The sequence below is a fragment of the Salvelinus sp. IW2-2015 genome, linkage group LG8, assembly GCF_002910315.2.
Source record: "Salvelinus sp. IW2-2015 linkage group LG8, ASM291031v2, whole genome shotgun sequence".
Lineage (NCBI taxonomy): Eukaryota > Metazoa > Chordata > Actinopteri > Salmoniformes > Salmonidae > Salvelinus > Salvelinus sp. IW2-2015.
Genome location: NC_036848.1, coordinates 15,276,755 through 15,289,022, shown reverse-complemented (window position 1 = coordinate 15,289,022; position 12,268 = coordinate 15,276,755). Strand labels below are relative to the sequence as shown.

The 12,268-nt window shown below is 43.1% G+C and overlaps 1 protein-coding gene across 8 annotated transcripts in view; it reads right to left on the bottom strand.

The window, feature by feature from the left end:
- Nucleotides 1-201: 201 nt before the first annotated feature.
- The window catches only part of LOC111967518 (transcription factor COE3), a 99,897-nt gene continuing 87,830 nt past the window's right edge, over nt 202-12,268 (bottom strand). For 2 of the 8 annotated variants that reach the window (XM_023992591.2, XM_023992592.2), the window contains exons 12-17: nt 8,609-8,674; nt 8,096-8,270; nt 5,505-5,687; nt 3,783-3,986; nt 3,386-3,448; nt 202-3,257 (exon numbers count right to left, since the gene is read on the bottom strand). In XM_023992591.2, coding sequence (XP_023848359.1) covers nt 3,390-3,448; nt 3,783-3,986; nt 5,505-5,687; nt 8,096-8,270; nt 8,609-8,674 — 687 coding nt within the window. In that variant the 3' untranslated portion in view covers nt 202-3,257; nt 3,386-3,389. The remainder of the gene's footprint in view (nt 3,258-3,385; nt 3,449-3,782; nt 3,987-5,504; nt 5,688-8,095; nt 8,271-8,608; nt 8,675-12,268) is intronic. The other 6 variants (XM_023992593.2, XM_023992594.2, XM_023992597.2 and 3 more) reach the window with 4 other exon arrangements.

The following is a 12,268-nucleotide window of genomic DNA, read 5'->3' as shown; positions in this document are numbered from 1 at the left end:
GCTAGAACTAGCGTCCAAAAGGTTGAAGCTGTTGAAGGATGAGCTTGTCTGGAAAGTTTCTTATTAAGCTAGGAGTACTTGGTTTGATTCCTGTTGCCCCCTGCTATGTGAGGGAATAGATTATGGTAGATCTGTAGATAAGCCACTCTTATGCAAAATGAACTCCAATGCAGAACCTAGAACATCAACAATACAAGACAGTTTTCAAGCCAAATGTATTCTTTATTAGTCTGTTTCTGTACAAAAAGCACTGGATCACAGAAAAAAACATGCATCTATTTACAGCATGGTCAAAGACAGAAAAGGAAAAGTGGGGGAGAGAACCCCCTTTTTGTATTTTAAAGACATTAATTAAACATTGTGCTTTGATAGAGTATACTTTGATGGTACATTTCATATTTGACAAAGATGCAGTACCTCTCCCCTTTTCATATTGAATTAAACATTGAGAAAGTACACTTTGCAATTTAAAAAACCTCTGCAGAAAACCAGGGCAGCAAAAAGCAAGCTTCCTACAACTATAACAAACCAAAAAATATTTTGCAAGCTATTTGAAAACTCAGTATAGGGATGGAATGGATACATGGGGGTGAAGGGGAGGATTGTGAGAAGTCAGCCAAGATTTAACTCGAAGAGAAAACTTGTGTTTTCATTGAAAATGGGTTTAGAGGTCCATAATATTGAATTCAGATGACATTCTATGAGCTGGCCTTGACTCTCGTAATTGAAAAATGGCTCTCTCAAAGTGGTGCAACAGATTTTTCCTTCAGTTTTTTTCTTCTTCACAAGCCCACATTATGACTACATGTTGATGCCACCTGATGATAGCTGATTTATGTCAATCACTGCACAGAATTAGCATAAAATCAAAGGTTTAATCAGGCGCATCATTGATTTTTGTGACCTATTGTCCACTATCATTATGTTACACAGGCTATGTGGAAATTTGTAGGATGTATCGTCCAACATATCCTAGTTTAAACTACATCCACTGCAGCTCAAATGATTATTCAAAACCATCAAATGAATGACAATTGTAACTAATTCTTAGACATCTATGTATTTCTACTATGTTTTGTAACTTTCCCCAGGGCGTTGCTGTAAATGAGAACGTATTCTCAGTCAACTCACCTGGTAAAATAAGGAATAAATAAATCTGCAACAGCATAACTACATTTTTTGTATTTTATTCTAAGACCACACTTCAATTAGAGTATCAAAATAATGAAAATGCATTGTATTGGAGCATGTTCTATTGTAAGGCATCAATTATGTCTTGTGTTCGTTTACGTTTCAAAACCATTCCACTGAAATGTGGAGCGATAGCTTGCATTACAGGAAATACAAATTGCATAAGTACATGATACAGATTGTATGCAACGACAATAACACCACCAACAACACTAACATCAATGGAAGGATCCTTGAGATCGGTGAACCCTACACTTGAGTGGTCCCTCTACAGCAGTTATTGGAGGGTGTACTTGATTTTCAACTTCGCTGCTGATTCAGGCATGTGTATTACAGGCATGTGTATTACATTCATTATCACCAAAACACAAGGAATAGGCTTGGGTCCGTAGTTAAGATGGGAAAGGAGTTGAATTCTAACCAATAAACAAAAAATGGATACGCCTAAAATTTTAAGTAAGGAGTATGGAGGATTACGATGGAAGAGTTTTTGAAATTGAGAAATTCACATGAAAACAACCTTGCCATTTTAGCCACAATGACAAAAATGTGAATTAAAGAATGGCTACAACAAAAAAAGACATCTTGGTGCATATTTGTACTAGCCTTTGTCTTTTGTATTTTTTTCTCTCCATTTTTTGTAATTGTTTTCCTTTTTTGTATTTTTTTCTTGCTTGCTAAGATGCATTGCTCTTGTAAGTGCCCCAACTAAAATAGTGCATTAAGAAATAACCATGATAATACACATTTCACAATAATACACAAAGGACAAGGAGAACTGGCGAAAACACAAATGCTGTATACAAAAAAAGTTAAATATAGTATCGGAAAACCATTTTTATACAAAAGTGGTGGGGCGTATATCCTGCTTTGAAAGACAGGGTGACCATGTCATGTTTGACTTTTTTTAGTTTTTACAAAAGGGTTGTTCCTCTCCTTGTATCACTCTTTTTACAATATCTAAAAGGTATTAAGACATCAAATGTGTTTACATATATATTTAAGACTATCATTCAGGCCTAAATCACAAAAGGAATCCGAAAACATACTTTATAAATACATACAAAATAAGCACAATCAGAAGAATAACAAGAAATCTGGTACCTAAATGTGATTAAAACTGCTGCAAGCATTTCTGGTTAAAATCTACCAATCAACACACCCGGAAATATATCTATTGTACTATGTTTCAAAAATGGTAGACATCTAAAACCCTTTAACCTCAAAACCTCGGGCTGTTAGTACAACATTTGCTATTTGCTCCTTGGCAGAATGTGTGCCAACCCTTTCGTTAGATTAGAAAATTACTGCATTTTCCTTCAGATATGATAAACGCATATTATTAAAAGCTATGGTACACAAATTAAAATGCTAAAAGACTACGACATTAGATATCAGTTGTCTTTTTGAAGAGGATTTTTTATAGACATTGTGGGGAATTCTCATTGAAACTCCCACCAATTTTGAGTCTGACAATTGACAGAGTGTTGGATATTCATGGCTTCTGCACTTTTTCCATAGTTGACAGTTTTGAACTGTAGGCCTTTAGACTCTACCTGCTCACAGTGGTTATACGACTGACAATGAACTAGGTTCATTAGAAGATCCAGTCAAAATTGTTTTTCAGACATGCAAATTAACCTTGTAGGACGCAGGACAATGCTTTACACGACAAGGAGTAACTACCTGCCTTTCAAAACCACAGTTTATTATTCACATTGCTATATTTTCAGATTAGTTAACCCTTCATACATATCTATGTGGGAATGCTACCTGTTGGGCAAGGAATGGCTTACAAGTCCCAAAATGCAAAACACAGAAAGTGACGATGAAGTCAACTACTGAACCAACACAAGGATAATCTAGCGTCATTTTACGGGTTTCCGGTTACTTGGATTTTCTTTGTTGTGCTGTTCTGTTTCCAGGAGTGAAGAGGCTTGGTGGTCCTGTTTTGGAGGTTGATGCGATTTAAGCTGACGTTGTAGAGATTCTGTGAGCTAGTGGGGATGTGGTCAATCTGGCAGAAGGCCCTCTTCACATAGGTGGGACTATTAGACCTGCCATGGCTGAAAGACAGACACGCTGGTTACCTAATAAAGTGGGGAGACGTTTTGTATCCATAACACATTTTGCATCGATAAAACGGTAATATAATGTTGTAAGGATACATATCCCATAGAAAATCATTACACACCCTCTTAAATGAAAAGCCGTGTGTTGAGGTAATTATGATATGCATATGGATTTGCTGCAAAACCTAAGAATGACAAAATTATATTTTTCAAATATAATAACTTTTCCAGTCATGTTACATTGACTTATAATCAGTCACTCTATGTCAACAAAGATTCTCAGCCAAATTATTTGATTGTGATGAATGTTTTGAAAAGTCACTCAGATTCCAAAATCTACTTTACCAAGAGCCAGAAGTTATGGATCAACTTTGACCTTCAATCCACTACTACCTCAGGCCACATCATTATGTCATGTGAATTCTAGCATTACAGGGTCTCCATGACAACGCCCTTTCTAACAATAACCCAGGCAGAAGTGGACGGGACTGAGAGGCAGGAGAGGGGTGGGATGCTCACCCTGTAGGCTGCTGCCATTGGTGGTGGTGCAGGTGGGGGGCGGGGAGGTCTGTGGCCGCACGACAGGGGCGAAGGCGCTCTTCTGTTTGACTGCAGAGATCATATGGACAGGAGAGAATGAATAAGGGCCTATGGGTCCACCGGAGAACAGAGGGATGGAGGAGGAGGAGGAGGAGTAGGAGGAGGAGGGGGAGGTGGTAGATCCTGACGGAGAAGACAGACAGACAGACAGAGGTTGGTGAGTGAGTGGACTGAGATGAACTGTAACAGTAAGGGCATGCATGGGGGCTGAGGAATGAATGCCTGCCTGAAGAAGGGTCAAGGTCTGGAGTAACAAGCCCGGAGTAAAAGGTGCACAATATTTGCAAAGTTGATCCATAACTTGAAGGCCCATTTTAGACTTGACACAACAATACCTTGTTCTTGAGGATAGCAGCAACCTCCATCCATGTTCACAACAAAAAAGAATTGTGTGTATGTGTGTACAGTATGTGTAGAATGTTCATGTATGAAATGCTGACTGTGATAATAAAGCAATTGTATTATAATCACAGTGTATTTGATACCCCAATCTCCCCCATAATGGCTTGGTTAGTCTCTGTAGTTATTGCACATTTTACCACAAGAAATATGATTCCAGTAAAGTATGAACCCCTGAAGCAGTTTATAGTCCCATATCTCACAAATTCTAAATGGAAGTCTAAAATGGATGGCAAAATGCAAACTATGTGCATCCCTATATGTGAATAGTTATTTTTGTTTCATCTTCCTTGAACTATTGACTTACACTTGCTCTGTAACATCACAGTTGAGATTTTTTGTTACTAATCCAACTTAATGGGTTTGACCCAAAGCACGAATGATACTATGAGGGTGTTAGAATGTTAGTAGCGGTCAGTAATGAAGGAGATGGAACAAGGTATAGGCAAAGCAGATGAAGACTTTCACAATGCATGGTACAGACAGACAAACTCAACCTTTCTTTTCAGTAGACAACACATAACCTTCCACATCAAATGCCAGAACAAAACCTACTTTCAGTTTAGTATCCAGAGTCTACAACCACTGAGACGCTGGCATTGTTTTTGTCTGCCATGCTCTAAAGACGTCTCTGGGAGACTTTGATCTGTGATGCTGTAGCCTAAACAATAAGCAACTCAAAAAGTCCCAGTGGGTGACAACCAGAGTTCTAAAACACCTGTAACCTCAGAGTGGAATCGTGACTCTAAGCATGTCAATTAGAAGGAAGGATCACRAACAGAGACACCGAAGGGTTCTAGCACTGAGGGAGAGAGGAGGAATCCCTGCGATGTCATCTACGCGATGTGTGTGTGTGAGGAATTCCAATGCAGATCTTACAGCAGGTGTCCTCAACACCAGTCCTCCAGAATGGCAGTGGACGCAGGTATGTTCTGTTTCTTTGCCTCTACTGAATTGATCAATACTAAATTGGTGCGAGTCCACACACTTTGTGCCCCAGGTCTAAGCCAATCACTGTGTAAACAGGAAGTAGGAGATAACTAGCAGACACTGCATCCCTCCTGGACTGAATCAGAGTATTACTGTCCTAATGAAACCGTGTGTTGCTATCCCACCACATATATAACTACCCAAATAACACCCCCCACCCCTCCACGGAATGTGACGTGCCTTGAGACCTGACGCATTGAGATGCAATCAGATATATTAATGATCATTGGGACCAAATAAGGCTGTACTTACTTGCGTAGGGGGAGTTGGCAGCGGAGCCGTTGAGGAAGCTGGGCGAGCCTGGCACCCCCAGGTTGGTCATGCCCGCTCCGTAACCGTTCATGGTGGACGTGATGGTGTTGTAGTTGGACTGCTGGGGCGTGGAGCTGGGGACGTAGCCACGGGGCGATACGCTGTTGGAGTTACGGGAGTAACCTGGACAAAAGGAGGAAATGCTATAGTTAATCCAATGGCATCAGCACAGTGCAGTTTGAACAACATCACATTTGTATTCCATTGACTAACTCCAAAAGCATGGACCTGATTTTCACTATTCTAATATTGAGTATTCCGGTTTGCATTGCTCACCTCCAGAACTAAAACCACCCGAGGCAGCATTTCCCCTCTCCCTTAACTGTTTGAGCACAATTCCCTTTACACTTCAAATCAGAACACGGGTTAATAAATATTATGTCAAAAGTGATCATTAGATTTGGTAAGAGTCGGGCCTATCAAAATGGAACCATAGTGGGAAGTTTCCATGTTTCCCCAATGAATTGAAGAGTTGAATCGGACACGGTGTGGCTTTTGAAAGGGATTGTCCCTGCTGGCCCTCCCTCCACTGTTGTTCCTGACATGTGTTTCCCATTGCCTGCACTCTTCCTGATCCCAGGGTAGCGCTCCATCAATCGCTCTCCTGCTGGGAATTGCGTTGGCTCAAACCAGGAAGTGGGAAGAGAGAAAGAGAGAAAAGAGTAGAAGAGTGAGGGAGAGAAAGGGGAGGGAAAGGGAGAGAGAGAGAGAGAGAAGGAAAGAAGTATGGAGAGGAAGTGAGAGCACACTGTGCCTTTCTCTCTGGTCTCTAAGCCCCCAGATGGGTAGGAGCCCTAGTGCCTCGTGAAGGCAAGAGGGCTAGAACGAAGGGAGAACGGGTATTCAATACATCCTAGATGAGGGCCAATCAACTAAGGGCTGGGGGTGGTAGAGGGGGGAGAGAGTTAAGGCAACTCCACTCCACTATTGGGGGGAGAGATGAAGGACAGGCCTAGCCTAGGGGGAGCAGTCAGTAACCCTATCCAGCTATCGTGGACAGCCTCTGGAGGTCAACGAGACCGAGACGCGCCACAAGGGCCGGGTAGTACCCCTACTCGCTCCAGAGGAAACTGTCAACGTGAAGTAAAACAAGTGGAGTGGATGCAAGTTTGAAGACAAATGCCAGAGGAGGAATGATATAATCCATTTTTGCACACAACGTGATGTAAAGCAGATCCATAACGCTCGTCTGGAATTGTTTCAGTAAATTGCATTGCTTATTCCTTTCATAAAGCTTGGCGTATGAGCGGCCCTCTATATTAATATTTGAATCATAGTATGTCATTTCTAGGAGCACAAAGAGGCGTTACAGTAGGTGGGAAAAAGTCTGATTCTGGGTTGCAATGTTCCAATGATTATGGACATACACTATGAAATTCTGTATTTTCACGATGGCTGCAGTCCTGTTCCCATGACTTCATAGATTACTGTAGGTGTTCACTCGTAGGTTGATGTGAAAAGCAGACAAGGGGAGGAAGGGAGGAACTATGCTGAGGTGTCAGGGGAGAGAAAACATCTCAAGATATCTCTCGCATTTCCTCATTCTGCCTGTATCCTCTGGTCCGACGTGAGCCAATCTGTTCATCACACATTCAGACCTATTTCCTGTGCATCAGTCACAGCGCGGCTTTGTCAAAGGAAACAGCCCTCTCTAGGATAGTGGTGTGTGTGTGTATTTGTGTGTGAGTGAATGCATACATGCCTGCATGTGTGGAGGGCTTTGCGTTATAATATATGCATAATAACATGCTTACGCATTTTTGGAATTGTATAAATAGTGAATTCACACTTGCAACAATGGTGTCAAGCATGCACTGAAATAAAGAGACACACACTCACACTCTGCTCCCTGAAATCTTGACCGAGCTGCTGTCTTCAGTGTCTATACTCTGGTTGTTTTATTCATGCCACCTCGTCTGCATTTTTTAACTCATTAGCACCTCCCCTTCTCATACACCCCTTCTCTACCCCATCCACACACACACACACCCTTTCTCTACCGCACACACACACACACACACAGTGTTGTATAACTATCCTTGTGGGGAGACACAATTCAGTCCCATTCAGAATCCTATTTTCACTCTCCCCTAAACCTAAACCTAATTCTAAACCTAACACTAATTCTAACCTTAACCCTAAACCCCCTAGAAATAGCATTTGACCTTGTGGGGACTAACAAAATGTCCCCTGTTGGTCCCAACAAGTATAGTTAAACACGTCCACGCTCACACACGCGCAGAGGGATACATACAAAAAAACACACAGAGGGATACATACAAAAATACACACAGAGGGATACATACAAAGGCATACACACATTTCACTGAGCGTATATATGCACAAATGGCCACGCCTGACGTATATGGCTGCTAAAAGCAGCTAAAGTATTGCTAAAGGATAGCCATGAAGCTTATATTAAAGAGAAACATAGGACGAGCATATCTACAGGGACACCAATACACAGAGAAGGTGTGAGAAGATCAGAGGGTGAAGGGTGAGGGTCGTGGAGGGGGGGTTGTGACACTCACCCTGGTCCCCCTGCGAGGCCTCGGAGATGTTGACGGCCAGCTGGCTGCTGAAGGAGTTGACTCCCATCATGCCGGAGTGAGCGGCCGAGCCGCTAAGCGAAGGCAGCTGGTTGTGGCTGCGGGGGACGCTGTACAGGGCCTCGGTCAGGTCAGCTGCCCGCTTCAGAATGATCTCCTGATGGGAAGGAGGGACAGGGAGAGGGGGAAGGTGTAGAGAATTGTGAGTTTAGAGATTTTATGTGTAGTGTTGAGTATTTCTTTGACCTGATGAACCTGATCATATATTTTATTTGGGCCATGTTACCCTTTATTTCCTCTTAGTCAGTACATTTAGCCTACTTCTACCATCTAGACACTACATGGGTAGCTATCCTGGCCTCCCAGGTCCTTGTGACCTGGCTGTTCTTGAAATATAAAATGGGATGTTAATTTAATCTGTGATTAATCCAAAAAAATAAGAACGCTTCACGCGTTTTAGAGTCGCTAAAAAGGAAAATCTATATGATTACATACCTGGTTATTGTGGGGCATTCCGTACAGGGCTTCTACTAAGTCTGCTGATCGCTTTAACAGCACTTCCTGAAATGACATCACATCACATGTTACTGAATACTACAATTCATTTGAATAAAAACACAGTATGTTACCGAGTTACATGAAAGATTCCACACTCATTACAATTTCAGAATCCTGGAACTTGTTGATGATTGATAGTAAAAATCTGAAGAAACATTTTACTGCTCGTATAAACCTAGAACATTAAAACCTAAAACATGTTAGCGGTAAAACAATCTGGGATGTTTTGGTTTTGTGAGCGTAAGTCATTCCATTGCACTGTAACTCTGTTTGAAAGTTAGAAATAGGTTGCTGTAAGAGTCGTACCTGGATTTTGGGTGTTGGGGTCGTAAAATGGGGAAAGCATTCAAAATGTAATCATTGTTTTACAGAGTACAAGTCAGAGATTAGCTTTAATGGCAAGGCCTATGTGTGATAAACAACCCAGAGAAAGCAGCTGTCTGCATCTCATTTCCCCTCTCCCATTCTCTCACACACTCACACTATACTCTCTCCCAGTCAGCACTTAGACATCTCAAGTATTAGGCCCAACCACTCCCTTCTCAACCTCTAATGTCTCTGCTTGCAGGGGGTTTACGTTTTTGTTAGAGCACACATTTTGTCACGGCACCACATAGTAACAAATTGTCATGATCAGAGGGCATCGTTACCAGGCCTCTAATCAAAATGGCTGCCGATGCACCCTGGAGGGAGTGGGGGAAGGGGGAAGGAAGAAGCCTGAGGTGGTGGGAACCCATTAACACTTTCAGACTGCCTTCAGTGCTTCCGATCCGCCACTTCAGACCCCAGCTTATTAGAGCCACATTGCATCTGTTTATTGAATTTCCCCTGCCTAATTCACCCCTCCCTCCTGCTCTCTCTCTCTCCCACCATCATCCCTCCATCCCCACCTCCTCCATTGCCCCCGGGCTGTTTTCCCACCACCCAGAGGAGGAAGTGTCCAATCTTTCCCCGTTAGCCCAGTGGGTCGCCGTGGCGATGGCTCTTAATAACAATAACAGGCCTGATAGATAGATAAATAGGGTCTGCCGGAGGAGGCGTCGCTGACAATCGCTGGGGCTAAATTGGGGGACAAACAATCACACATTCACACAAGGTCCTGTGCCTTTTCACTGGAGGAATGAGAGAGGAGAGGAGAGGAGAGGAGAGGAGAGGAGAGGAGAGATGGGACGTCATAACATGCGAGTGGAAAGGAGATGCGAAGTGAAGAGGACAGAGAAGAGGAGTGAGTGAGGTCGGGAGGGCTGGGTTGGTTGTTGTTTCCAGGGCTCTGTGGATGAGAGCTGGTGTTGTGGGAGCCTCTGCTGGAGGTCTCTGGGGTATTACAACGAGGAGGGGCCTCTGTCTGCTTTTCTGGAGCGTGATTGGTTCCTACAACACATCTAGACTTTTCCTTGTGTTGTTAAAAAAAAAAAAAAAAAAAAATTGAACTTGACCGAAACGCTGTCAAAGGAAATGTGCAGTGCTGTGGTGAACATGTATCCGGGAATAACTGTTTTTCTTATCGTTTAACCATTTAACTATTCCCTCACTGTTGGCCCTGTGTTCAGTGTTTGACAGGGAAAGAGTGCACGAGGACGCTCTTTCTTTTCTGTCCCCCATTTCCCACGACAAAATATGACCTCAGGAAAAATGATTCAGTCGAATCAGCCTGAGGGAAAAAGCATCTGCCCAGATGGGCAAGCATACTGACTTGAGTTACAGTGAGGAAGGGGTGTGTGCGTTATTCTTAACTTAATGTATTCCCTCCTGAATATATGCTTGAAAGGAAATTAGATTCCCTTGTTTTATTAACATATTGGTTTAGTTTTTTTACCATGTGCACATTTTTTTTTTAGAAAGAGCATGTGTGAACGAATGCATGTGTTCGAGTTTGTGTGTTTGTGTGTGTGTGTATGTCTGTGCGTCCATGCGTGTGTACAGACGTAGGATCTTAACTTGAGCCAGCTTTTTACAGCACAAAAATAATCCTGCATCAACAGGAAAGGTATATTATTATGTGGATTATAAATAACGGACATTTTTTTGTAGGGCTTGATACATTTTTCGAAAGGGGAAAAAATTTCAATTACAAACTTTAGAAGCCTTTTTAAACCTCAAATACACAAAAGTTTGCATTTCCAGGAAAACTCTCAGCAACAAAAGAGTGATCAAATTATGTTGCACATCTATCTGAGATCCACCATGCCAGTGTGCCCTTCCTCTGTGCCTCTCCTTAGTGGGCATGCCGACCCACCTGCCTACCCCCACACTCCTACTGACCCCGCAGCTATCCTGCAGGCACAAAGTCAGACAGACACACACACACCGCTACCCCCACTGCAACCAAGCAATATAGCTCCTGTCACTCTCTATTCCACCCCTACTCCCTATGCCCAAACCCCTATCCACTGAGAGAGGGCACAATCTGTCACACCCTGGCACTGCCAACATATCCACCCCTGTGAGGAGTGTCTCAGACCCCTCCTCTCCTCCTCTCCTCTCATCCTATCCCCTCTCATCCTCTCTCCTCCCCTCTGGCATACGCTCGCTTCATTAATCTCCATTATAAAACAGAAGTTAGTTAATGTCTCTGAGGCTTGGCGGCTGCAACACCCTGCCTGCCATAGGGAACTTTGGCAACCCCTTCCCACCCTGCCGCCTCAAACACATACAAATACGCACGGACACACACATACCCAAACACACACATACGCAAACACTTACACACGCAGCAATATACAAACACATACACACAAGCACATGCACTCACAATCATTCGCACGCACACATTCCTGCCTCTACACACTGGTGTGTGTGTGTTTGCCACAGTCGGTCTCTCTTCTTGTATTTTCATTAGGCAATGACAAACACGACAGCCTTTCTCAAGTTAATGACGCCTTCGAGGCCTTACTGCTTGCTGGTGCTACTCTGTTTGTGTGTGTGTTTGTGTGTTCAATTGTTTGAAGTGTGTGGCCATTTTCAGATCATAACAACTGCCCTAACTAACCAGGATCTCTCAAACAAATGCAAAGGAAATACTCTTTGGAGTACATTCTCCGGAGCAGGGATTCCCAAACTTCTCCGGAGGACCACCCCCCCCCCCCCCTTCGCACTACACAGCTGATTCAAATAACCAGCTCATCATCAAGCTTTAATTATAGAGTCAGCTGTGCTAGAAATATTTATGTAACCCAGGGGGGGCAGGACCGAGTTTGGGAAACCCTGTTCCAGAGTATTATCGTAGAATAAGTAATGCTGGTCTAAACAATAACAACCATTCGATAACCAACCAAGAACAGCCGTCTGTTCTGAGAACCTCATTACATTTCATGTTACTTGACTTGGACCATTGGAAATACATCACAGCACTTTGCGACATAACAGCAAGGATTATCTATTCCTGGGCCTTGTGGTACTGTAGCTGTGGTGCATGTGTGTGTGTGGAGGTGAGATATGGGCGGTGCACTGCCTTGCCGTGAACCATACCACACATACACACATATCCACATACACACACACACAGACGCACACACACGCACATACACTCCTCCTTTTAGCGGCGCGGAGAGACAGCGCCATTGGATTCCTGTCAGCCCAAGTGCCGGCAATCAGAGC